We start from the raw sequence: 26,948 nt of genomic DNA, 5'->3' as shown, positions 1-26,948 counted from the left end.
GTCGGTTATTGAATATATTTACATACCTAATGAAGCAGACATGTGACAAGTACTTAAACACCTTCCTCCTGATCACTTTAGGCACCCTGGTAATTTTAGAAATTCCAGCAGAATCAGCCTATCCACCACATCTGGTCTGACTGTGAGGTCTGCAGCTCTTCACATGTTCATTTGTATCATAACCTCAGTATTTTACAACTCTACTATCAATTCAGTGGATCCTATTCAAATAGGTGTTCAGAAAGATATCTTCTAATGATTAATCTAGTGTTTGCATGACTGAAACTGAAGCACTTCATGCTTTTAGGCATGTCATTACTGGTAAAAAAGCAAGGCTTCATTCCAGGTTATGGCATTGCTCTTGGAGTTTGCAGCAACAACATGTGCATCCCTACTCTTCAGGGCTGAGATTGTTAATAGATATTGCTGAGAAATACAACAGGAATGGAAGGGTGAAGGGAAATGTATAGTTTCTGGTTTTGTCTAGCTTCCAAAAGTTTATTAGTCCTGATAGGACAGCAGGAAATCACACTTTAAAGCACAATGAATAAATTTTAAACCATCCTCAGAAAATACAGATTTTGCATTTGAGAACAGGAAACTGAGCACTTACGAGCCTGCTGACTGATTCAGTAACATCAGTAAACACATTACTAAAATGAGGAATACACTTTGTGAGACATAAGCTGTAGGTGATTGGAGATCACCTGAAGATACATAGATCCTAGATCCTGATCTATCACAAGTAAATATTTTTAGTTTCATTTCATAGTCGATAAAATATGCTCAGCTATCAAAACCCAACAAACATTCAGAATTCTTCACTTCAAACTTTGTCTTGGCTACAGTGACTGAGAAGGAAAAGAGAATGTTCCAAAGGATCATTTATTTTATCCTCTTTCGTATTACTTTCTGAAATATCTTCAATTGTGTGGCTACGAAAAATGCCGGAATGGATGACTTGAACAGTCACGGTGTTTCACTTTTATTTTTTTCTTATTTTACATGGGAAACGTTTATGTAAGTAGCCACACCACACTTAAAAGAGCAGATTGACAAATCGGCTTTTTGTTTCTTTGCTGGCTTGAGGGAACTTTGGGGTGGGAGGTCTTATTCCTGTCATGCATTATGGTGACAGTATCAGGCATGGACAATAAATATGAATGGGACACCCGGGATGCTGTCACCTCCAGAGCCACCCTGCCCGCTCCGTGGTACCGCTGCCGTACTCTCTAGCTCCAGGGAATTCTCTGCCAGCATTCTGGTGTTGGAACCAAAACATTCCCTGAGGAGAAACGAGTCCTGCCGCTAAAAGGGAGAATGAGGGCATTTCCCTGAAGCTCGAGGCGGGGAGGAACAGGCGGGGGGGGAAAGCCGTGTGCGCGCCAGGGATAAACAAACACAGGGGCACACACGGAGCGAGCGGAGCGGCCGGGCCGGACCGGGGGAGCTGCGGGGCGGGCTCCAGCGCGCCGTGCCGCCATGGCGTGAGGGGCCGGCGGAGCGGCGGCGGGAGGAGGAGGAGGACGGGGAGAGGTACGGAAGGAGGGCGGGGAAGCGGGAGGTGGAGCGGGAGGGGGGGAGTCACTTTCTTCCTGCGTTGAAAAACGCACCCCTCACACCCCTCCCCGCTCCGTCCCCCGGGGCTGCGGAGGAGAAACTTTCTGGCAGGCGGGAGGCGGTCGGCGCCGGGCAGGGGCCGCGGGCGGTGAGTGCCCGTGCGGAGCGGGCAGCGCTCCGCGCTTCCATCCCGCCCCTGCGCTCCGCCGCGGCTCCCGGGGCGCCTGGCGGTGGGGCGGGGGCGCCGGCGGGTTTGGGAAGGGACGGTCAGTCCGAGCGCTGCCTCCGGCACACGGTCCCCAGGCCGTGCGGCGCCCGGGGGAGCGGCGGGAGCGGCTCCAGGTACCGGCGGGGCCGGGCAGCGGGAGCGGGGCCGGGGCGTCCCGCGGGGAGCACCCCCAGGCAGGCACGGGCTTTTCCCGGCTCGCCCCAGCGGAACGGAGCTGCTGTCGGGACACCCGCAGGACGGGCCCCGCGAGTCCGAAGGAGGTGGGGGCGTGCGGGGGGACGTGGCGCTTTCTGTGCGAAGCTTCACCTGTGGGCGCCGTGGGTAACAGCTCTGCTCCTCCGCAGCACCGGGACCGCGGGAGCCTCCGAGCCTTCTACTACCGAGTTCAGCCTCCCAAACATGCAGGTGTGAAAGGTAAGCAGTAGCATCCTTGTCTTGCACCTAGGCAAGCTGAGAGACAGGAACAGAGCGACTTGCCCGATGCAACTTCCTGCCACTTTTTTTTTTTTTTTTTTTTTTAATTGGGAAAGTTTTAAGTGACCTAGGACCAGAGCTGTCAACTCGGGAAGCTCAGTCTTCTCAGCCCCAGGCAGTGAGTTGCAATTCCTATAGCTAGTATTGCATGAAAGCAGTGCATCATCACTTGGTGTGTCTCATGCCAACTCTTAAAATTCAGTTTGGTATGAATGAAAGTAACCACTCTTTCTGTTCTGTCACTCCCTCTTAAAGCAATATAAAACTGTGACATTTTTCTGTGTTTTCAAGTTGGAGTGGCTTGCCATAAGCAATGGCAACATAAAAAGTAGTCACAACTGAAAAAAAATGCAAGAAATATTGCTCAACCCTGGAGATTTTTCAGTCACACTAAGATCAACTGCAATTTAAATAACACTAAAATTTTAATATAGTCAAAACAAGGACAAAGAAAATCTCAGCCTAAATATTGCCACATTATGTTTATCATGCCAACTATTATTACTGCAGTATTTCAAAAAAGGAACAATTCAGCTGAAGGGCAGCAGTGGGAGTTAATAATTCAGATGCTGTTTATTACTCTGAAAGACTCTAGCTGGGTACCCTTGGGCAAGTCACTCCACCTCTCCATGGCTCTGTTTTCTTCCTCATAAAACAGATAAATGTGCTTGCTTGCTTCACAGGGGTGTTGAGAAGTTTAATTAATTAATTAGTTTCATAACTACTTGTAGAACCTTGGGTACGTCGTTCTACAGAGGTGCTAAGTATTATTTCAACTAAGAGTTTCCTTACTGTGTCTCATCACTTATACGTGTTTTTTTTAAATGACCTGAATTATTAATGTTTTTAGGGGAAGTCATCAAAGTAGCAGTTTTGGGTTGGGATTGTCTTGACGCTCTGTAAACTTCGCTGAGATGTGAAACCGAAATATATTAACCACAGTGTATTTTAAAGAGGCAGAGCTACTGGGCCTTTTAAAAAATGTCATTTTCTTGTTATTCGAAGTAAGAGCTTGCCTTTGTTGCTTTGTTTGAAGTATTGTGATGTTTTGCATGATTTTGAATTGCTGTGAGAAACACCTGAGTGCTCTTAAGAGAAGGATATAAGAATAGTTTCTAAACACATCTGCTTTCTTTTCTGTGATCTCAGAAGACACTTGGTGCTGATTTTCCACTACACATTGGTATACAGTCTCCTTTACAACCTGTTCTTTGGTTATAGAGAATGTTGCAAGAAAGAAATGCATAAGCTGAACCATTGATTGCCTATGGTAAAAGTTGATAAATTTTGGCTGCCTAGGCAAACTCAGTTTTTATTGCAATGTATATTAGTTATTGTAACTAGGTATTGAGTAAATATCTGCACTACAGTGGTGAGGAAAATGCATTTTATTACTTGGCCAAATATTAGATGTGATTTTTATAGGTTGTATACAGTTGTAAGTAAAAATGAGTAGCTGAAAGCAGGTTTTAGAGTGATATCTTTGGTTTGATACTTTTTAAAGGCTCGTGAGGTCTGTGTGTACCATTTCTTTTCCTCAAGGACAATGACACCAAGTACATTAGCTTTTTTTAAAACTGAATTCAAATAAAACCTAGATCAGAGGTAGTAAAAAGTGGTTCATATCACCAGGCAGCTGTTGGGTTGTGAATGAGCATAGGAAGTTTATAGCTTAGTAGAGAAATGATCACATCCATCAGTACCCAGCAGTCTGAGCAGTCAAATCTAGGGTTAAACGAGGAGGTAAATGTCCATAAAACTGAAGTGTCCCTTCTCTCAGAAGTGATTGCATTTAACTAAAATTCAGTCACATTCTTAGTTTGTGTATGGAAACTTGCACATCTGGCACCCACAGCATACTATAGCAATGAGCAGAGATAAATCTAGTTACTATTGCTATTGTTCCTGGATATTTAGCAAGAAATAGAGCCCTTTGGGACGGGGGGGGGGTGGGTGTGCTGAAGGAATTAAAAAATAAAGAAAAAACCAACTTTCTGCAACCATTGTTTTCTTGCTTAGACTTGGTAATCCAAGTGTGTGGTGAGTGAAAGAGGTTATGACTTTTGCTTAGCAAATGGTGTTTAATTGGTAAATATGGCATCTTAGCAGCTAGTTTGTCCTGGCTGTTCTCACCTTCTTTGCTGTCTCTGTTCAGCTGAGGTAGATCAAAGAGCTTAGTTACAGCACTGTATTCTCCTAAATGTGTTAAATCATGGTGCCAGTTCATGTTCAAGACTATAGCCACATAAAATATAAGCCAGTATAAATAATTTAGTAATAAATAGTTTAGTATGAATAATTCTGCATTTGACTCCCTTTGAGCCAGTTTTCTGTTTACATGGGTAAACTTTGTACTGATGTCTCTTAGCCCACCTGGGATAGGGTCAAGTGTGACAGTGCTGCTTTAGTAAACCCCCCAACCCTTTTGCACTGCACTATGTGCTCAGGATGATAACTGGGCAGAGAAGCCTTCTAGGAAAAAGGAAATTTAGCAAATGCCACCAGAGATCTCTCTCATGAATGCTTTGTCAGTAAAAGTTTAGCAGAAGTGAAGTGTTGGTAATGGAGAGCTGACCAAAGGGGTCTGGTCATTTTGGGAATCACACAAAGGACAGAGTACTGGAAATGTTTTCTCACATCAGGTGCTGGCATGACACTTTCATCCACTCTTAGGACATGGTCAGGTGTGGAAGCACAGGGACAATGTGACTATTATGCACACAATCTGAAATTACCTTTGTTTAGTCTTTCTTTCTGTTTTCCCCCTTGCTTAGACTCAGAGTGTACAAGAGGAATCAGCAGTAGCATTGTTTAGAGTAGGCAAAGGACTGTAGGTTATTTGACTTTGGTAGGTGTTGTATCTTGGTGCAAGAGAAATGTAATTTTAACATACAAGTTCTTTTACCATGGTTGGCCTGGTCTATGTTTTTATTTTGTGGGGAGTTTTAATCAGAAATATTAAAAATGCTGAACATTTTATATAAACCTGGTATGCCTTCTTCAGCCTTCTAATGAAGTGGCTGCTAGAGTTGTTAAAGTGTTTTGAAAAATTGTTCACAAGGATTTCTGTGGATATCGTGTTCCTTTTAATCATATCCTTGCAATCATGGTTCATCACACTTTTTACCAAAATGATCTGTCTAGTTTTAGTTCTGCTGTGAGAGCCATGCCTGCACAACTTAGTCAGAAATGAGATCATAAGATTCTAAATTTCAAAATTAACCCATAATTTAATGGCTGTGTTGACACCTGCTCACAGATTGCTCATGCACTCTGTGAGTAGCTACATTTTGCAGGAATCATGTGGCTGTTTAACTCCATCTGCAGTTGAGACTTCTGCCTTTGAAAATGTAATGATCACTTTTTTTCAAGGCTTTTGTTAAGGGTATTCTGGGGAGCACTGAGGACAATAATAGCCCTGAAGGAACTACAGGACAATACATTTTATTGTCTGTCCCAGTTTGTACTCTGAAAAAAGCGGTTTCATCTGGGTGTGTGTATATTACATCTATGGGGAGAGAGAGAGGAGCTATATGCTCTATCTCTCTGTGGAGAAACCTTAGAAAATGAGGTAGCAGCAGAATCATATCAATAATAACGAACAACACACTCATCTGTAGAGAGATGCAGCTACCAGGTAGGGTGGTACAATTTAGGCCTACAACCACAGTGACATTTATCCTGTAACAAATGAACCAGTGGTTCTTCTGTGTGAGTACACATTTGAAGTCTGCATACTCACACTCTACGGTTATCTGTAGATAATATAAAAGCAAGTGTTGGTTTAAATTGCTTAGATTACAAACTCTTTAGGTTCAGAAATTGACTAGCATCAGCATCTTTGGACTTTGCAGGTGCTCCTGTATGCTGTCACAATAATTTAACATATATGATTGGCATGGTTTTATCCCAGCTGTCAACTCAGCCCCACACAGCCACTTGTTCACTCCCTTCAGTGGGATGAGAAAGATAATTGGAAGAATTAAAGTGGGAACACTCTTGGATTGAGATGCAATCAGTTTAATAGATAAAAGCCACACAAAACAGAGAATTCATTCACCACTTCCTGTGAGTGGGCAGGTATTCAGACATCCCCAGGGAAGCACAGCTCTGTCACATGGAATGGTTACTTGGGAAGACAAATGCCATAAGTCTGAATGCGTCTCTCTTTCTTCTTCTTTCCCAATATTGTATGCTAAGCATGACTTCATATGTTATGGAATATCCCTGTGGTCAGTTGGAATCAGCTGTCCTGACTGTCCCCTCCCAATTTCTTGTACATGCTCAGCCCCCTTACTGGTGGGGTGGGGGGAAGAGGCAGAAAAGCTCTTGATTGTATAAATGTTGCTCAGCAGTAACTAAAACATCCCTAAATTATCAACACTGTTTCCAGCACAAATCCAAAACATAGCCCTGTACCAGCTACTATGAAGAAAATTAACTCTTCACTAGCCAAAACCATCACAATGAAAATAACGACAAAATATTAATATAGTTTTGTGTGGAACACTGAGTCATAAACAGGATATGGAAACATAATTAAAATTAGTTTTGATCCCATAGCAACTGAAGGATATGATGCATTTTAGAATTCCTGTCTATTAATATGAAGTCCTGTGGAAATGCTTTATAAATAAAAATATTTGATATCTTCAGCTAATCAAGTTTGTAGACATAGATACAGAGAGTGAGAACTGGTTTTGTAAAACTCCAGCAGAATCACATCATTTGTTTGCAACATCTAGAAGACCATTGAAGGACAATTAAAGTAATAAGCAGGGAATAATAAAACTGTTAATTATACATGGTCAAGAACAACAAATGAGGGGACTTAAAACATTTACAAGTATTTGGAAGAGTAAAGGTTAAGGCCAGCAAAATAGAGTTAGTTGGAAAGAGGATAAAAGTTGAAGTCTGAAATGAAAACACTTGTTTTGGTATCAGAAGTTTCTGGTGTTGTAATCAGCCTCCTCACAAGTGAGGGAAGATGGGCGGCATGCAATTCCCTGGGGTGGATTAGGCACAAGGAGGAATTCTGGCAGCAGTAAATTGGCTTTCCCCTTTTGCATGTAGGATTATTTTTTCCTGTCCTTTATTTGTACCTCCTGGGCCTTGCCATTGCCATGTGAAGTTTTTCCAGGTTCTCCTGCACTCTGTGACCATACCACTGGATCCACACAGAGACTCCAGTCTGCCCCAGGCATTCTATTCCCTTGCTCCCTTCTTGTGGCGGGTGGTTGTGCCTTAGGTTGTAGGCTGCTCTCAGAGGAAACCCTAAACATCGTTCCTAATACCTGACTCCAAAGGGTTCACAGCCTTACTGACCCCCAGTGGGTTTCTTTGAGAAGGCCAGGAAGACAAGTTACTTCTCAGTTATTGCCAAAGGAATATTGTTTCACCACCTGGATTGTGCAGGAGTTTTTGTTCTGTGTTTCTGAAGTGCCTGTTACTGTCATAGTCCTAAACCCCAGAGGTGCCCTACATGCTGTAGTAGTGTAACACGTGGATGAGTGATTTGCTTGGCTTCTGGGACATTAATGGAGCAAAGGTAGGGAGTATATCCTCTTGGCCTAGATGAAAATTCTCAAACTGCCTTCCTATAGTGTTAAGATCTGTGAAAACATTTCTAAAGTAAAAAACAAAATCTAATTTTAATTATTGAAATGGCCTTTTGAAATTATGTCAGCACAGGATACAATGCTGGTGTTCTAGAAGGAATCTTTCTCTGGTAGCTTATAGTTTTAAGCCTTCAGTGGTAAAAATGATTGGGCTTTCATTCCCTGAATGTGGATGCCTTAACAGGCATGTCTGTACTGGTTGGGAATGATCATCTGCAGGATTCTAGATGTCAAAATTACTTCTTTACTCATTCTATAGAGTGAGATATGGAATAAAAGATCCTAGTGAGGGTTAGGAATAGTAGTGTTAGTGCAACAAAAAAATTACTGGGAAAGCATTTTTTACAGGAGGATAAATTGTAAATAAAATAGAAGGACATTGTAAATTCCCAGATTATGGTTGACTATTTAAATAATGTTTTAAATCATGCAGACTATTTAAATCATGTTTTCACTTGAGGCAGAGAGAAGGTTATACATTCAGAGTGTATGTGTATGCCCTGTTAATTTCTATATACAGTGATAAAATAGACAAATAAGCTTTTAACTGGAAGGAATTAACAAATGAAGCTTCCATCACAGATGTCTTACAGATCCTACTGTGAACTTATAAAATTATTTTGCAGTTGCTGTCTTACCTGTAGCATGGTGGAGAATGAATGCAGCCCTCCATTCTCCTGGAATTATGGTCTGACACAGCTGTGTACTGCTCTGCACAGATCCATTTAATTTTGTGTTAGATCAAAGGACAGACACAAGTTTAAATCTTGACTGCTGACAAGATGGCATATACTGATAATCCCTATAGGAACTGGCTGTTTCTGGTTGCATTGGGATTTTCATAGTGCAGCTGTTAGTCAGACATAAAAGCTGATACAAACTTCTTTCAAGGTATTTCAGATCATTTCAGAGCAAGTGCAGTACTAACACCTGGGTACCTGAGCTGTACTTTATTTACTGTACTATAGCTGTACTATATTCTAATTATATTTGGGATTTCAGTATTTAAGTTTTGAAATACCTTTGAAATTATATAATTGCAGCATGTTTTTCATAGTGAAAAAAAACAGAGGAAGAAATGAAGTAATGTCCCCTGGTGGTTAAGGTCGTAATAGGTGTTTTTCAAGTTTTAAGCAGTGATTTTTACACCTTTCCAGCTCCATTTTTATTGGAGAGGCATATAGTCACTGATTTTAGCTCATCAGTCAAAAGGTGGGTGAAGGACTCCTGACTGCTCCTGTCCCTTGGGACGTGGGAGCTTCCCACCCTGGTATCCTGCCCCATAGCTTTGAAAGGGTCTCAACAGTACTGCTTGTTGATGTAGAAGTTGTACAGCATGGGACTTTGGTCAATAGATAGATTGTGATTATTACAGCACAAAGATAAGTTTATAGTTTTATTGGTTCTGCCCCATCATGCACCTAATTATGCTGTATTGGATATGGTTCTCTGGAACCAAATGACAATATATATATGGGAATTAGTCTCCATTGACCCATTCACCTCTCTGTTTTCATGGACTTACCCTGCATTTTTTAGTACCAGAATGTCACTGGATTCAGTTAGAAGACTAAATTGCTCTCCCATTCTTAAATATGTTTGCAAAATATCTAGATTGGTGTTAAAACTGACTTTGTTGAACAAAACAGCTCTTCAGTTGATGTAACTTGTCACCAGATGACACAAGGGAAAACGACGCACCACAGCTTTGGTCACGATGAAGAGACTAATTTATTTTGTCCGACTCTAATCTTTTATAGTTCTCAAAAGGTGCCAGTGGATTGGAGGGTGAACGTGCTACCTCTCCAACGACACTGGACAAACTACCTGTACATCAAATTTCTCTGCCTCTATGAAAGAATGCAAAACAATAGGTTGTTTACAGAAAGTTGTGTGGGAAAGTTCTCTACAAGAATGTAAACTCAGAAGGCTTTAGAAAACTCTTGATAATCAGGGCAACAGTAACTGGCATGATTTTAGAATGCTACCATTATATAATGGTACCAAAAATTCCAACTGATATATTCCATGTTATAGATTCTGCTCTTTTCATCAGCAACAAAGTTAATTGTAATGTGTGTGAAAAGATATTTCAGATATTTGGACAAAGTGCAAAAAAAAAGAGATCCTACAGAAGTTTGCTTTTCTCCGCTGTTATCTAACCTACTGCTTCTTGTGTTACATTTTGGCAGTTGCCAGCACTGGGACAAAGACTTGCACATCCCTCTCCATTTAATGGAACAATATTCCACACACATCTCATTGCAATGTTATCTATTAATTTCACAGTTTTGGTAGGACAGCATCTGTTTCTGATGGTTGACCATTTCTTGTTGAAATACCTACGACTTTCTTACCTGTTTTAGCACTGGGTTCTAAAATTGCTTATTTTAGGTTTAATACCAGTTCTTGTGATGTAATTTGTGACAAAACTGTAGTGACACTGTTGTTCAAAATGTAACTGTATGTTATAATATTACAAGCATTGAAGAAATGGAGTAAAAAAAGTTCATTTTCACTGTCAATAATTTGTGAAATTTACATCCATGCTGACTCAGAGGTCATTTTCTAAGGTAAAAGTTTGCGCACTGAACCGGAAGATTTGATTTTTGTCAGTATGGTGGAACAGATTTTCCTTTAAATATTTGAACACATTTCTTAGGCAGACATTTGTTTCTCAGGTATCTCAGGTAACGATAATGAGAACTGTAGCCTTTGTGGAAAATAGTAGCTTCCCAAAAGAAGACAAAGAGTCTGATGTGTTCATGTCCCAGTCCTGGGCTCTGGGAAGATCTTTTATTCAGAAACCTGAATAATCTGTGGTGTTGTAATGCCTCCATTTCATGGAAGTTTTAGTCACCTGAAATCCCACCTTTTTTGTTCCTGACTGTACATGTTGATGAGGGGCCCATGTCAGAGATGGGTCATGGCTGGCGTGGGCGATGCCAGCAGAGACACCTGCAACTTCTACTTTTTAAGAAGTGTTGCAAGTTTGGTCCCAGGTAAAAGCAGCTACAAAGCAGAGTGGCTCTTCAGAACTGATACTACAGAAAACCACAGTTCTTTACCTGTTTTTAGTTTCCAATCACCCACAAGAAGGTCAGATTGCTTCAAGGACAGCTGTGTAAGCTGGTGATCCTAACAGCACCATCATTTCCTCTCCCTCCTCCTCTGCCCATCTCTCACTCCTCTGCTCTCACTGATGAAGCGACGTCTCTGTGCACATGTGGCAGGAATAAATGGGCCTCTCTTTTCTTTTAAATAGTTTATTTGGTAAAGTTATCTGTATAAACTAATGTTTAGTTTAGTTAGTGGTTTCAGTTTTACAATGTTTTTTTTCTTTCTGCAGCTGAACATCTATCAGTCGATGCAGATGGGGAGAACTAAAATTGTTAAGATTTAATCTGTGTAGGGTGTTTTTTTTCTGGAATAATTGTTGTTTTTTACTGTTTGTTTCTACTGGCAGTGGAGTGGAAATCATGTAAATGCTCTTTCAATCTAGAACTAAATGACAACATTTGCAAAGCACACTGGATAATAGCATTTTCTTCCATGGGCAAGCATCCTTCATTCTCCTTTTAATTTTTAATACTTAATCAGATCAGGGTTTCCTAACTGAATAAAACCCCCTCATTTTCAGAAAAGGTTGAGTTGCTTGGTAAAGTTTTTCTTGGAAGATGTGGCTGGTAATGATGCAGTGTAATATGAGAGTAAGAAATTCCTTTAGCTTTAAAAAATGGTATTGTGAGTGCACGTTAAATGGTCAGAAGGCCCAGACTCCAATTCTTTCAAGCCTTGTGTATCAGGCGAACTTGTAACGAGTTCACACACAACTGGTAAGCTGGAGCTTATGTGGAAAGTTATCTGCACAGATCCAGCTTCACCTTAGCTATGCTGATAATCAAGGTTCGGAGGTTTGCATGGAAAGAAGGTGCACTCCTTTCCCACTGCCTCCTCCCATCCATCAGTCACACCAGGCTGAGCCCTGCAAGGTTATGGGAAAGTGCTCACTGTCCTTAGTGAGTCATGGCTGCTGAGAGTTATTGTCTTCATATTGTAGGAAGAGTGTCAGTGTTTAACCGAGAATAAATGATTTTGTACTCCTGCTTTTGTCACTGCCTATTGACTTTCTTCCAGATCGTGACTTTGAATAAATATACAATAGGTTGGTTTTCCAGTTTTTCTGTTGTTAGCCTAAACAGTGTGGTGTAGTGGTTCCTTCTCATGTAAAGGTAAAAAAAAAAAAGGGTTTACATTTACTTTCTCAGTGAAATGTGCACATGAATAAAGGGTGAAAATGTGGGAGGCTATTGAATACTTAAGAGTACAGACTATGACTTTTTGGCAACACTGGATGTGTTTGATGATGGTGTAATGCTGGGAAATGTGTGTTCAGATTTGCAAAGGAGTTCTGGGAAACTTTACTGTATATTCCCTAATGGTTGGTCAGAAATAACTTAATTTAGGGAATACTTAAAACCATCCCTAAATTTATATATGTTCTTAATTGTCACTGATGTGCAGAACACTTACAGTAATCAAACCAAAGTAAAGAATGCATGAAGTCCTTACTGCTAGCTGGGGTTTTTTTCTGCTTGTGTGAACCAGGAAGTTTTTTCAATAAATGGCTAACACAGAAAAAGCTACAGGCATTTTTGGCTTTTTTGAGGTATTTTTTACATTCTTTCCTCTGCCCACAGTTCTAAAGGATCAGAGAGGCTTTAAAAATAAACAAACTGTAGTGGGTTTTTCATTATTATGACAAAGCAATTTTTTCATCAATTAAAAAATTACATCATGTTTCAAACATAATGTATTGCTTTGGCTGATTTTTACCTCCTTCCTGTCAAAATATACTGTTGTATAGTTTCCTTCAGCATAGAGAAGAATACAAGTAGACTTTAGTAGGTCTGGATAAACTGTGGTGCATGTGTCTTTTTGTATGTGTGTATGTGGGGAGAGACTCTGTAGATGTGTAGAAGTGTTACCAAATAAACCAGCCTGTGATAATGTGTCCTGTAACATTGGTTTACATCCAAATCAGGGCAAAATGTACTTGCAAAATCATTAAAGTACTCTGAAAATGTCATCTTCCCTTACACTCTGTTTAAGCAATTATGCTGCTCGCTGTATTAGATAAATTTAAGCAGTTACAGGGTACAATATATTTGTAGGTATGAATTCGCAACAAAATTATGTATTTCTTGGCCAAAGATATTTGCTCACAAATTAATTTTAGTATCTGAGCACAAAAAATCTAGAGGGTCTGGGCACACAGTAGTCATGAAGGGTACTTGTCTGTCAAAGTTTTCTCATATTAATGACTTTGTTGAAACAGGATATGGGTCTCTAAATAAGGTTTTAGTAGCCTCAGTTTCTATTAGAAAATTTTGGCTCTGCAATAGGGACCTGTGGGGAGTAAAGTAAAAGGTTGCTTTGTACTTCAACTTCCTATAAGTTTTATGACTGAATCCTATGAAACTGGTTTTCCATGGGAGAAAAAAAGTATCTGTTTTTAGGTTTTATTTGTTTCTATTTCTCCTTTTAATAATTGAAAACTACTGTTCATTATTTACATAAAAGTGTCTCACTTGAGCCTGCTTTTCATAACCTTTTCCCTTGTAAGAATTCTAGGAATTTGCTGGCTTTCCTCAGGGGGATCTTGGCCATGTTTTATCTGTGACTTTAGGCCAGATAGTTGATAATTTCTAGAAAGTAACTTACTATGTTTAAATTGCATTTGCCTCTGCATAGATTTCCCATTTGAGCACATTTCAAGAAGAAATGTACATAGAAGAATATGCATTTTAATACAATGTTCAGCCTTCTTGGTAACTGGCAGTAAATCTCCACATGTAAAATGGAAAGCCCCTTGGAAAAAAATACTAATATGCAAACCCCTAAATGCCCGGAAGGCAAAGTATTTCAGCTGTTTTTCTAAGACTCTGCCACTTACTGCTTCCCTTTTTGATTCCTGACTTGCTCTTTTTATCCCTTTTTTTAAAATGAGGACGTGTCAGAACCGGAGGCCTTGAGCCCTGTATAAAGTGACCCCAGCACAAACCTCCAGCATTCCTCATCTTTCCCTCTCTCCAGCTGCTAACATCAGCCAAGGCAGCACGCAGGCTTGGCTGCCGCCAGCTTCCTGGCTCTCCCCCTTCCTCCTCCCTTCTCCGCTTGCCAGTACAGTCAGCGCTGCTTCGTATTAGGCACCATTGCAATTATTTGAAATCCTGAGTACAAGAGCTGTTGTTGTGTCCCTTCAGCTGGAATCAGCTACTAGAGGGCAAGGTGTGGGAATGAAGGGGCTTTCTTCAAAGTGTACAGCTTTTTGTCTCACGTGAATTGCTCAGTAGATGTTTCATCTGACATATTCAAGTAGAGATGATTTGAAAGTCACCTGGAGATTACATAGGGTTCTTTAGATGGAATCATATTTCGTAGAGAGGCTCCTGAATGATAGGGTCTCACAAATTCATTTTCTAACTCATTCTTTCATGTCCATCTTTCACAGGACATTTCAAAGATGGTTTGGCTGCCATTGAGACCTGGAGATCTGATGCCACAATGAGGACTCACACACGGGGAGCCCCAAGTGTGTTTTTCATACACGTGGTTTGCTTTGCCTTTGCCTGCAGCGCCAGGGAGGACCAAGACACGATGGTTCCTTTTGTCAACGCCAACTATGACAGCTACCCCATGCTCTACTTCTCCAAGGGGGACATGGAGACTCTGCGGCTCCAGGCCAGCAGCACGCACCAGCACATTGCAGCTCGTCTGATTGAAGCAGTGCAAACCATGCTGTCAAATCCCCTGGAGTACCTTCCTCCCTGGGACCCAAAGGAGTTCAGCGCTCGCTGGAATGAAATATATGGCAACAACCTTGGGGCCTTGGCAATGTTCTGTGTGCTCTTCCCTGAAAACATGGAGGCCATCAATATGGCCAAGGATTACATGGAGAGGATGGCGGCTCAGCCTAGTTGGTAGATTTTTGTCTTTTTTTTTTTTAAGTTATTCTTACTGTATAAACTGCTTATAGTTGGAGGAGTGAGTGGATAAGTGAATTGCTTAAATTATGTCAGTTGCACTAATATTCATTCTAACTTGCTAAATGCATTTACTCTCATCTGGACCAGCAGTGACACACAGCTTTTCACCTTCACTGGACTTATCTTCTTGAAAGTTGATACTGAAAGGAGCATGATTCTTTATGCACCACCCTGTCTGCTGAAAAAAAACAAAAAGTAATCCAAACCCATTTGAAATCAGAAGAAAGCATTTCATATCTGTTTTTTGGCAAAAAGTGCTAAAAGTTTTACTTTATTTTTTTTTTCCCCAGATTCATACATATCTTTTGGATAACTAATTCTTCCTTAGGAAGAATTTAGGAGAGGGGGACCTATGAAAAATGTATAATTAGGTGTAGGTAAAAATGACACTCTTGGGCTTCTGCAGTCTGCTCTGACATCTGTCTGAGCTTTAGTTCAGGCTGGCAGGTTCACTTGGCTGCATGGTTCTTGGGCCTTTCCTTAAGACATACTAGGACATGATAGTTGTCCATCTGATTACTGGAACTGCCTGAGTAACTGGCATTTTGATGACCACCTCCTGGGTTAACTTGCCCTGGATGTGAGTTGTCATCCCTACAAGTTACTCTGTCTTCTCTGTGCCACACTCTTTCTATGGGAACAGAAGTTAATGTTCGCACTATAGGAGTGATTCTAGAGTTGGGACCTCAAGGTCTCCTGCTTTTCATACTCACCTGCAATTTATCTCCTCTTTTTGCTCAGGCAGATGCATTTCCCTTACCTCCCTGCAGCAGCTGCCACTTGGTGCACCTTGCAGACTACGGTCCAGGATTACTGTCACTGTTGAATAGGTGAGAGGGCAGGAATGTGGGCCAGGATAATGGCATCTGCGCAGGGCAGAAAGAGCTGGATGTGGCACTGCTCCCTTCTGTCATAGCTGCTTTTCTACAGCTCTGTGGTGACAGCAGCTCAGCAGAAGTGTGAGTCAAGATTCAAGTCAGCACAAGAAGAGAAGCATTAGCTGTTCAAGCAGGATTCATTGCTCAAACTACTATTCCTTATCCTCCAATAACCAACTAGTAGTATCCTACAAATGTTATCCTTCCATGGGCCATCACTGGAATTATGCTGGATTTGAGCTAGCATAACTTGGGATCTATATCCTCCTGATTGGCATGATTGAAAAGCCATGATAGTGTTTGGGTTCCCCTGCACTAAGTATTAAAATGGTGAATGCCACAGAGTACATGAGCTAGAGCAAAAGAAGTGATGGGAAACAGAAGGGACACACAGGCCTGCATGTCACAGAAGAGAGGACGTGGGATTTAGGAAGAAAAATATTGTCTCAAAAGTGGTGGTAATTTCCAAAATCTCCCACTGAAGCATAGCAATACAAAGCTTCAGTCTTAGCTCTGGAGACAATGTGGAGACAGTTTCTCTTGGCACACTGACAGAGGGATATAGCCTACAGAGGTGAATCCAAGGATGTGTGACCATCTCAAATAGGAGACAGACTGCTCCAAAGTCAACACCTTCCTCCTTAGTTTCATTGTTCACACTCTTTCTTAACTTGTTTTGGGAAGGCTATAGTTACATGGCCATCTGTTTTAATGAAATAAGAAAGAGGGGGAAGTATTATTTTGAGTAGGAGGACTTGTTTGTGTCTTTTTTTTCAGTTTCCTACATCTTACTCTCTGTCTCAACCTTATTTAAGTTCCTTATGTCCTGTGATTCCTGCCCTGGATTATTTCTGGTTGTTCTGTCCCTTGTTATAATCCTCTCCTTTGTCCCAGCTGACCAGATACCAATCAGAACCAAGCAGATATCCCATTTCCACTTGGCTTTGATGTTATTTACTTGCCTCCAACTACTGTTTTTTTCTCAAGCAAGTATCTTACATTACCTTGGTGAAAGAGAAATCGTGTTTTTCCCGTCTTTCCCTTCTGGTGTAGACATCCCATACAGAAATCAATCAAGTTTAATCAGGGTTTTCTGCTTTGCAAAATAAGTGGCTGCAATATGCTTAGTAGTAGTGGAAGTCCAGGAGGAAATTTTAAGCATAGGTGATAGAGCTGGGCTCAGCTGCCCTTTGTATAACCTCCAGCTGGCCAGCTCCTCAAATGCAAAAACATGAATCTGGTTTCCATTTTTGTTTCCCCTCTGAGAACTTATGTCGAAATGCTGTCAGCATGGAGTTTACACTATAGCCCCATCAGTGGTGGTAGTAAAACAGATCTCTCTCCGTTGTCCAACAGTGGTTTTCAGAAAAGTAGGAATGTGACATCTCTGAGGCATGTACTGCACTGTCTGGCTTTGCTCAAATAGGCTGGGTTAGCAGGCTGAAGGACTGGGCAGACAGATTATGTAAATCTGTTTTTCCTAAGAAACTCAATTTTAAAGTACCAGAAAATGTTACTGCATGTACTTCTCCACTTAGGATAAGACTAGGAGAATAAACAATATAAATAGGAGATGTGGCTTTTCTGTGAGCTGTTCTAGCAGTGTCAGAGTGGTGGAATTTTTTGTCCAGTCTTCTAGGCATGTTTGGTTTTCCTCAGACTTTGGGAAAATACCATTCTGGATGATATATTATAATTATTGTCCTTATTAAATAATTTGAGGGCATGTGTGTTCTGATCAGGAGGGGGAAAAGAAGGAGCAGTCTTGATGTTGCTTGACTTTGGAGCCTTGCATGTTAGGAGAGTCCTCTGCCATAACTCTTTATTTCATCAGGAAAGATGGCTTTTCCAAAGAGGTATCCATAAGGTAAGTAAAATGGGCCTCTCCTTAGACCTCCTCAGTAATGTAGGTTCCAAGACTGACATGTAAATTTTATGGAAAAATATCTTTTTTATCACTGACAGATTCATCAACATGTTGGAAAGTTAAATCTGGCATTGGCAGTTTAATTCTTTCAACAGTATAATCTGGATTTCTTTTGACTTCTACTGTCATGGCATTGACTCTAAAATAGCTTTAGAATTAAAAAAAATAAAATCATCTTAATGAGTTTTCTCTAGTTTTTGTGGCAATGTTAAGTAAAATTTAAGCCTTGCCAGAAAACAAAAGTGTATGTTTTTAGCCTGTGCAGTAGTTGAATAAAAGAAATATGGTTTAAAATGTCACTGGTTATTTGTTTCAGAATGCTAGGAGATTAAGTAGACTGACATTTTAAATTTCTTCTTTACATTAGTGGAATCCTCAATAGTCCAAATATCCCAGGATATAATTATGAGAAAGTCTACTGGTAACTGATATATACATGGAAGGGGCATGTAATTAAGAACTCTGGTCCTTTCTCATCTATTAAAGTAGTCATTTTATGTCACATAATAAAGTACGCCCATAACTGAGTTCCCGTTTGTGTCAGCTTAGAGAGGTTGAGCCGTTTGTCATAACAACCCATGTGGATAGGCATGCTACTCATTAGCAGAGCATCCCTAATGGCTACATCCTGGAGTAGGTTTACATTTTAAAATAAACAGAGGGGCACTGGGTAACAGCTAACTATATCATCCAAAATAATATGGGAACGGCACTGTTGGGGAGACTAGCAACAGCAAACAAACGTGCATTAATATTTAGTTGAAATAGATGAGCATTAATGGTTTTGCCTATAAAAATTAAAAGCTGATATTAAATAAACCCATTGGTTTTCCATGGGTTAGATATATAGATACTTTCTAAAATCTTATGGGAAGTTTGTCCTTATATTTGAATCATAATACCTTTTTTTAGAGGGAACAGAGGATATTGATGTGTTTTCTCTGACTGGCCCCTAGAGCACTCCCCACCAGAAGGGTGTTTTGGCCAAGAAGATCTGTGCTCGTGATTCTTTCCATATGCCTCTGGCTTGTCCCGTTCCCGTACTGAGTGGAATGATGTAATCAGAGTCACACATTGTGCTGAAATAAGAGTTCAGTCAGATTCTCTGGTTTGGACAAAGCAGTGAAAAACTTTCTTTCCTAAGCCCACTTTACAAACAAACACCTTGGAAGCTCACAAATTCTACACCCTTCTTGTAGCAAGAGAGATGTTCCGATTTGCAATGGCCAGAAAGAGATTTCTGTGGGTTTGTTTTTGGGTTTTTTTGCACATAGTTGATGCCCCATTTTTAAAGACAAGTATGTTACCAATGTGCAGTAAGGTGTGGGATTTAACAGTGGCTCTGTGGGTTTCACAGGGCAGATAATTACTGTCAAGCATGTGCAGACATTCCAGGGAAATAGCAGCAACTAAGGAGAAGCTAACAGGAGGCTTTGGATTAACAAATCTGTGTCCTTTCTGCTGCTTTCTTACAAATTAGCAATCCCGTAGCCTTCTGTTAGTCACTGCTTATTAAAAAGTATTGGAGCATCCTATAGGACCATTGCTGTTAGTATCCAGATAGTGCTAAATGTTGAACAGTACAGATTACAAGGTAAAAATAGGTACATGTAAATAATTAAATGTGTGGATAATAATTTGACTAAAATAAATTCATATATGCCAAGGTGAAATAAAGCAAGTCTCTGTGCTGACACCAGAAATTTATAACATCTGTTTGACTCCCAATAATCAACTAGCAATCACATTCAAAGAAAACTTAGAGGAGCTTTGTAAGACTGTGGAATAAAAGTTAGCATAAAAGAAGCTTGGAGGGTACTCTGTCTCCTACAGAGAGGAAGAAAAAGAAAAGGAAGGGTAGGAGGATGCATTTGATATCTGGAATATATGTTATGTTAGTAAGTGAAATATCAAACCCTTATGCTGTTTTTATCTTCTACATATGTAGTGTTTAAAAATAGAAATTGTGCATGTCTATGAAATTAAATGGCTAGCTGAATTTTGGAGAGCTTCTTTAATATCTAAATTGATAAAGAAGATAAATTGGTGCTGACATTCTGTGGTAGCTACTGGGAGCTCACTTTGTGGCATGACTGGTATAAAAATTTGCTAAAACAAGAGCTAGAGGCAATCTCCTAAAAAAATAACATAATTAAATTTCTGTGTCTGCTTAATATGACACTGAGAACAACTAAAACAGAGTAAGTTCTAGTTTAATAATGTGTCAACACAGAAGCATCATAAAAGCAGACCCTGTGTGAGAAGGACTCGCTTGTGATCAAAGCCAAAAATGAGAGAAGATCTGAAAGAAGCTTTAGAAGCATCAGAATGACGATCATAGACCTATAAGGAAACAGAGGGAAAGTACATTAAGATTTTTAAGGAACTAAAGTTTATTTCCTCCCCATAGCACCTAAGCAGTGCAAATCTATTTTTATGGTAAGATCTTAAAATGTCTGTCTCTACGTTGCCTTTTTTCCACATACTGACATGAATGTAGCCTTTTACATTTAACCACTGCTTTGCATTTCTTCCTGTCAACTGAGCTGCAATGAACACAGGCATGTGAGATTAGCTGCTGCTGAAACATGACTGGTATAGAAAGAGGGGCAAACCTATTTTACCTTAGACACCAGAAACATAAATCATCAGTTTTTCAAGTATGTTTTTTATGTTTCACTTTTTTGTTTTTGCAAAGGACCAAGCATGAAGGTTGGGCAGATAACGGGGTTTTTGATTTGGCAGCCAACCAGAAAGATGTGGGAAGGGTAAAAGCTGAGAAGTTGATTTTTTTTCAAAGAGTCTTCTTTTTTTCTTCCCAAAACTACAATTGTAGAATATTGCTCCATTTATTAAGAAAATATTCCACTTGATCAAAAAAAAAAAAAAAAAACTTTGTTTTGGAGACCTTGTAAGAAAAATATTTAAGATTTGGTCTGGTTTATAAAATAAATGTTTGTGGTCTTATTCCCTTTGAAAGGTGTTCTCCCTCTTGATAGGTATGCTTTGTCTAGCCACGGAAGAATATTTCTCTCTTGCCTGGTGGGAGGTTTAAAGCTGTATCTTCTTCCCTCAGAAGTGGGTCAGGACAATAGCAAGGGTGCCAAGGCATTGCTCTTGGCCCTGGGAAGACTATACAATTGCACAAGTGATCAAGAGGTCACTTGGCCCCATTGAGTGCCTCATTTGCATCCAACTTGACATTTTGTGTGCATTAAACTCAATCATGCTCACAGCTGGCCACCATATCTGAGGTAGATGGCATCAGAATGTACAACAGGGCTTTCTTAGAACTAATTTTCACCTCTAAGCCATTAGAAGAGAGTTCTCACTCACTTCCTTTGCATGCACTTAGTGATATTGAAAATTTCAGTACTGAGGAGTGAGTACTGCCATCCTTCCTTCAATCTCCTCCTCCAGGAGTTATTCTGCAGTGATTTGTCGTGGGAAAATTTTGAGCTTTAAAAATCAGGATGTGGATTACTTGTGTAATGCATGTGTCAGGATGTGCTTAATTCTTCATTTTGCATGCTCTGATACCATGTTAGTTGTTGACCTAGAGTCCAAAAATCAGATCTCACACTGCTTGGAAGGGTATTTTATATCTCATATTAAAGAGGGTATTTTCCTATTTACTTCAATTTGTTTTTAAGAACTGGATACACAGTGAAGGAAAGATGAGTCTAAACATCCCACAGGTCATGATCAAGGAACTCACTTGAGCAGCAGAGTTTAACTTAAATCCTGCCTTGAACTGGCCAGATAGTGGTTTTTCCCTCTTGGCTTGTATTTCTGAGGGAAATGCTAATAGAATTGTAGAAACAGAAATGTTTGCATTGGAAGGGACATTAGAGATCCTCCAGTTCCAAAACCCCTGCTCTGGGCAGGGACATCTTGGACTCGACAAGGTTGCTGAAAGCCCCATCCAGCCAAGCCTTGAACACTTCCAGGTTTATGGCATCCACAACTTCTCTGGGCAACCCATGCCAGTGCCTCAGTACCCTCACAGTCAAGAGTTTCTTCATAACTCTTAATCTCCTTTTTTAGTTTAAAACCTTTCCCCCATGTCTTATCATCATCTGCCCATGCAAAAACCCTCTTTTTTATATGTCCCCCATTAGGTACTAGGAGGTTTCTGTAGACTTCCAGGCTGAACAACCCCATCTCTTTCAACCTGTCTGCATAGGAGAGGTGCTCCAGCCACCTGAGCTTCCTCTGGACTTACTCTAGCAGGTCCATGTCCTTCTTATGTTGAGGAGCCCAGAGCAGTTTGCATCACCCCAGGTGGGGTCTCACCAGGGTGGAGTAGAGGAGCAGAATCCCCACCCTCACCCTGCTGGCCATGCTGCTTTTGATGAGCCCAGAACATTTGGCTTCCGGGGCTGCAGGTGCACATCACTGGGTTGTGTCCAGCTTTTCATCCACCTAAACCCCAAAATCCACCTCTGTGGGGCTGTTCTCAGTGAATTCTTTTCCCACTGCCCCAGCCCAGGTGACCCTGCTTTCAATAAGGAAGTAGTTACTTGGTAGTGAATAGTGAGACATTAATAGTTTCTACTGAGAGAAGATGCAGTAGTAGCATCTGGAATGTTGTCAAGAAACTGAGAGGTTGTTGTGATCTTGGCTTTGTTGGTGATAGTGATTTTTACTTTCCATCCAAAATTTTATGCAAATGGTATACTTATTTAGGGCTTGGAATTTCATTTAATGAAGGTGCTGTGTATACATAGAACAAATGCAGTTGCATGCATGACGGTTCTTGATGCCGTCAATTGATCAGTAGAAAACAGGGTCTTGATCCCCCTCTTCCATATTCATTGTTCATTGTAGAAGGTGGCAAATCTAAAACAGATAAACCACATTGCACCATGCTAAAATTCTCAGCACATGTAGGAAACCATACTACTTATCCATAATTCCAGCCTTATCCATGATCTCTTTATTTCTCCATTTTCTTCATGGAGGATTTATATCAAACTCTAAATGTTTAAAATAAAATAACAAAAATATTTTATAGGATACAGATGAACAAAACTTTAAAGAACACCCCAGTCATGTGTTTATCCTGTGCCATTCACAGGATTTGTCTAGACAGCAGATTTTTGTGCAGAACAATGCATATGGCTTTGGATGTTTATGGAATTTGATCATGAGGTAGCAAACCTGTTCATCACTTTTTGCTCTTTCAAAATCTTCTCAGGTTTCCAGATATTTCCCTTATTTCCCAGATATTTCCCAGATATTTCAAGTTTCCAATATTTCCCTTCCAAATATACCTATACCTACAGATATAGGTATATAAGTGCAAAAAGGTACTGTAGGGGTGCCTTTAGCTTTCAGAATTTAAAATATATTTTAGAATTTTTATATAGTTGCCTTTGCTCAAAGTTCATATGTATGCAACTAAGTAGTTGTTCTGTATAAAAGAACCCATTATAAATATTTTTATTTACTTTGTATTTGTTTGTTTGCTTTTGTAATATCTGATGCCTTTAAAGGCTGACAAGGCTAATGCAGCCTTGAGGTAGAGGTTACTTGCCGTCGTCAGACAGTTAATTGTGAAGCTGAAGTTCATACTCTCTGATGTTCAGTTTTAGTCTTGAGTGGCTTAGAAAATAGCTTGTTGTACAGGGCAAAGTGTGGGCTTGTTTTTACCTATCTTTGTATAAATACATACCACTTTTCTTAGTAGTTAATAATTAGCCCTGAAAACACTTTTTTCACTTACGTTCAGTGCATGCCTGTGGCTCTGTGCTTTCCCCCAGTTTATCAGCTGGGCTATTTACCAAGTCTGACACTGGGAGATGCATTTGAAAAATGAGAACATAATTTAGATACAAAACCATGTAATGCTTGCTACTTGATCATTCTTCTTGTGAATCATATGTTTGATTGATATGTGAATCACCATGTTTGGTGTACATTGCTTGGTTCCCTTGAAACTACGTTAAAGGGGGTAGCATTGATTTATAGCAACGAAAGAGTTGTTTCTTCAGAAGAGCTTCACCTTAAGAACAGATGTTAACTGTGGGTTTGTGTGTTTAGAATTTAGGATCTTTAAATCTCTAGTACTTGTGTGAATCTCCTCTGTGAAATTTTGTACAAGACTTAACTGTAGAGAAGTGCAATTTGGGGGCAGTTATGACAAAATTGCTTGTCTAACCCAAGCTGGGTAGCTGTGTCAGTATGTATGATAAGGGTGCCTAACATAAGGGTTTTTACACTGAAAGCCTGTGGGGGTTGTTTTGCTTTTGTAGGGTTTTTGTTTTGTTTTGTTTTTTTGTTTTTTTTTTAATTTTCCTGAAGAGCTCAGGAGGCTAAATGCAGTTAGAATTTCTTGATTTATCCCCTCCCATGTAGAAGACTGCTTTCTATTTTGTCAGAAGCAGTGCCATGGAGACTACTATATGCTCTTACGCTGTAGAATTTGATGTGGTATTCTGTTAGAAACTAAACATAAAGTTAGCATACACTTTAACAGTGAAAGTTACAATAAATCAGTTCTACTGGCAAATCCCATTTTAAATTTAGTCAGGTAAAGAGCAGGTTTAAGCAGAATAGGTTTAGCAGAATTTAGTTAGGAGCTTGTGTGTTGTTAAAAGGATACTGAACTTTGAATTAAATATTTTAAATTAGCTCAAATTCTTTCATTGTACTTTTCTTCCACCCTAATGTATAGTTTAGCCTCAAACTCTTTGTAATTGTGCCAAGCAGATGCCTTTAAAGTGAAATTTCCTGTACGTATTTGAACTCTGATTTCTGAATAAGCAAAGGTTTAATGAAACTAAAAATACTTTGGAAATTAGAATTCATGATAGAGCTGATCAAAGGAATTTTTCTGTGTCAAAGGATTCCTGACAGGAGTCATGGTGCCAGAGTGTTGCGTATATTTGGCATAGAATGTAACTTTAATTTTATGTATAGGATCAACAACATTTTAATAGTTCTTTCAATTACAAGGAAAGATGAAGAAGCAGAAATAGAGAATTTATTGAGATTGACAAATAACCAGATAACTCAGACTGATGTATTTAATTTAAATCTGTGAGACAAATATTTCATTTAAAAAAAGGAAAAAACTTCACTGCAAGCAGAAGATGGAATCAAAGCTGAGAGAAGGTGAACAGTTAAAACTGTTGGAAATTCAGGTGATCAAAAAGCATACAGAGTTTCCTTACATGAGAGTATGAATATGTCAAACTTGAGTTCTTCCAATGATTTAAATATGCTGAAATAAAAATTGAAGGTCTTTTTTTTTTACTTGCACATGATGTCTTTTACCAGCACTGCAGTGCCTTAGGCTGATTCTACATGCTTTATTAATGGATTTGAAATGCCAATAAATGCTTCTGTAGCAGAATTTTTTTCGTTTTATCTTACTCTTTGGGGATTTTTTTTTCTCATCTGTTCACACTGTTGCTTACACAAATGAAGATGGAATCATATTTGTCAAGTCATAAAGTAGCTGAAACTGGAATGTGTGTGCCTTCAGGAGCACACCAACATTTCTATTGATTGCAGTAAGACACTCATGTCAACAATTTAAATTCATTTCTGTAATAAAAAATAGATTGCAAAAAAAGTGAAAGAGGAGAACATGAAAGCCTGAAAGCACTGATAATTTTTCAGTTTATAAAAGTTTACTTTCACTATGTATTCCTTCACATTTTTATTTCTGTAGAACCATGGGCAGGAAGTACTGTAAGTACTGCAAAACTAAAGTCATTGATACACAATGTATGCCTGATTTAAGAGGAATATTTGCTCCATACTACCTATATTGTGAATTTTCTTGGTAAAAATTTACTATTTTGCTAAGTTCAGTGTAATCATTGGACACAAGCCAGTAGTTCCTAGAAAATAATTTTTGAGTATTGACAGCATTTTACCTCTTTTCTGTCTTATCATTAAAAAACCCCAGTGTTTATTAAGAATGTTAATTCGAGCTATAGTAAAACTAAGTTTCCTCTTCTCTACTTCCGTCCTTGAGTGCATTTGGGACGTGAAAAAGCAGTATAGTGAGTTGTTTTATTATACTTGCTTTAAAGACAGCTTTAGTCTCATAGGCACCATTTATCATCAACTGACTCGTTTGGAAAAGAAAAAAATAATTGTTACAGTAGGCTGGAGGAGTATAAACCATTGCATATTGCTTTATCACAAAAATTATATGAATCTTACTTCAGATGAATAGATTCCATTTCTGTACAATCAATATTCTGCCTATTTTTCTCCTAGCAAAATGCAGAATATTTCAAACATTTTTTTCTAATATTTAGCAACTTAATCTTTCTAATAAAGTTTTTGAGCTTTGAAGATTAATGTTGTCCATATTTAGGATGGGAAAAAATAGTTTAGAGACTTGATAAGTAGCTTGCTACTGTGTTAAAATTCAACATGAATCATCTAACTTTGGAGACTTTAAGTCATATACTTATCACAGTACAGTAAGGGGGAAAACTAAGTAGGTGAAAATTAATTGCTGTCTTTATTTATTGACAGGCTAGTGAAGGATGCCCCCTGGGATGAAGTCCCTCTTGCTCACTCCTTGGTTGGTTTTGCCACTGCTTATGACTTCTTGTACAGCTACCTTAGCAAGATTCAACAGGAGAGATTTCTTGAAGTCATTGCCAATGCCTCGGGATACATGTACGAAACATCATACAGACGTGGATGGGGCTTCCAGTACCTTCACAACCACCAGCCTACCAACTGTGTGGCCCTGCTGGCTGGAAGCCTGGTTCTGATGAATCAAGGTATGTGCTAAGCCATAGGAATGTTTTTTTCTGAAGTGTATCTACTCAAATTAGCCACTTATGTAGCAAAGTTCAGGATTTGATAAAAATGCTTCTTACTGTACAGCAGTATTGGGTTTGCTCTTTTGCTGCTTAGTAAAATTTAATTTACTGAATAGAACAAAAGTCTGTGGGCAGATGTACAAGGCATGATGTGTGTGTATATAAGTTCAGTTTTCTAAGTGATTCTGAAATTCTTGCCCCACAGTTTGTAAGAGTTAAAAATCCCCTTGTGTGCAGTTTGTCCAGTCCTGATTCATGGACAGTGTCTTTCAGAGTAGATTATTAATGTAATATGATGCACTTGTCTCCTTACACAAAGCATTGTGAAAATCAGCAGTCAGAAATGCCCAGTGCTCTGACCTGGGAGCCAGACAACAGGATAACCTGGAATTTCATCCAAGACTTCTGTCCTGTC

General features: G+C 39.6%; 1 protein-coding gene across 3 annotated transcripts in view; it reads left to right on the top strand.

Moving 5' to 3' along the window:
* The first annotated feature begins 1,639 nt into the window (after positions 1-1,639).
* The window catches only part of DSE (dermatan sulfate epimerase), a 34,739-nt gene continuing 9,430 nt past the window's right edge, over positions 1,640-26,948 (top strand). Inside the window, exons 1-4 of one of the 3 annotated variants that reach the window (XM_053938938.1) lie at positions 1,640-1,708; positions 2,134-2,203; positions 14,396-14,864; positions 26,238-26,491. In XM_053938938.1, coding sequence (XP_053794913.1) covers positions 14,449-14,864; positions 26,238-26,491 — 670 coding nt within the window. In that variant the 5' untranslated portion in view covers positions 1,640-1,708; positions 2,134-2,203; positions 14,396-14,448. Of the gene's footprint in view, positions 1,709-2,133; positions 2,204-14,395; positions 14,865-26,237; positions 26,492-26,948 lie in introns of those variants that run through there. The other 2 variants (XM_053938939.1, XM_053938940.1) reach the window with 2 other exon arrangements.

Source organism: Vidua chalybeata, chromosome 3 (genome assembly GCF_026979565.1).
Source record: "Vidua chalybeata isolate OUT-0048 chromosome 3, bVidCha1 merged haplotype, whole genome shotgun sequence".
Taxonomy (NCBI): Eukaryota; Metazoa; Chordata; class Aves; order Passeriformes; family Viduidae; genus Vidua; species Vidua chalybeata.
The sequence above is the reverse complement of the archived record's forward strand: the minus strand, read 5'-3'. Positions and strand labels throughout refer to the sequence as shown.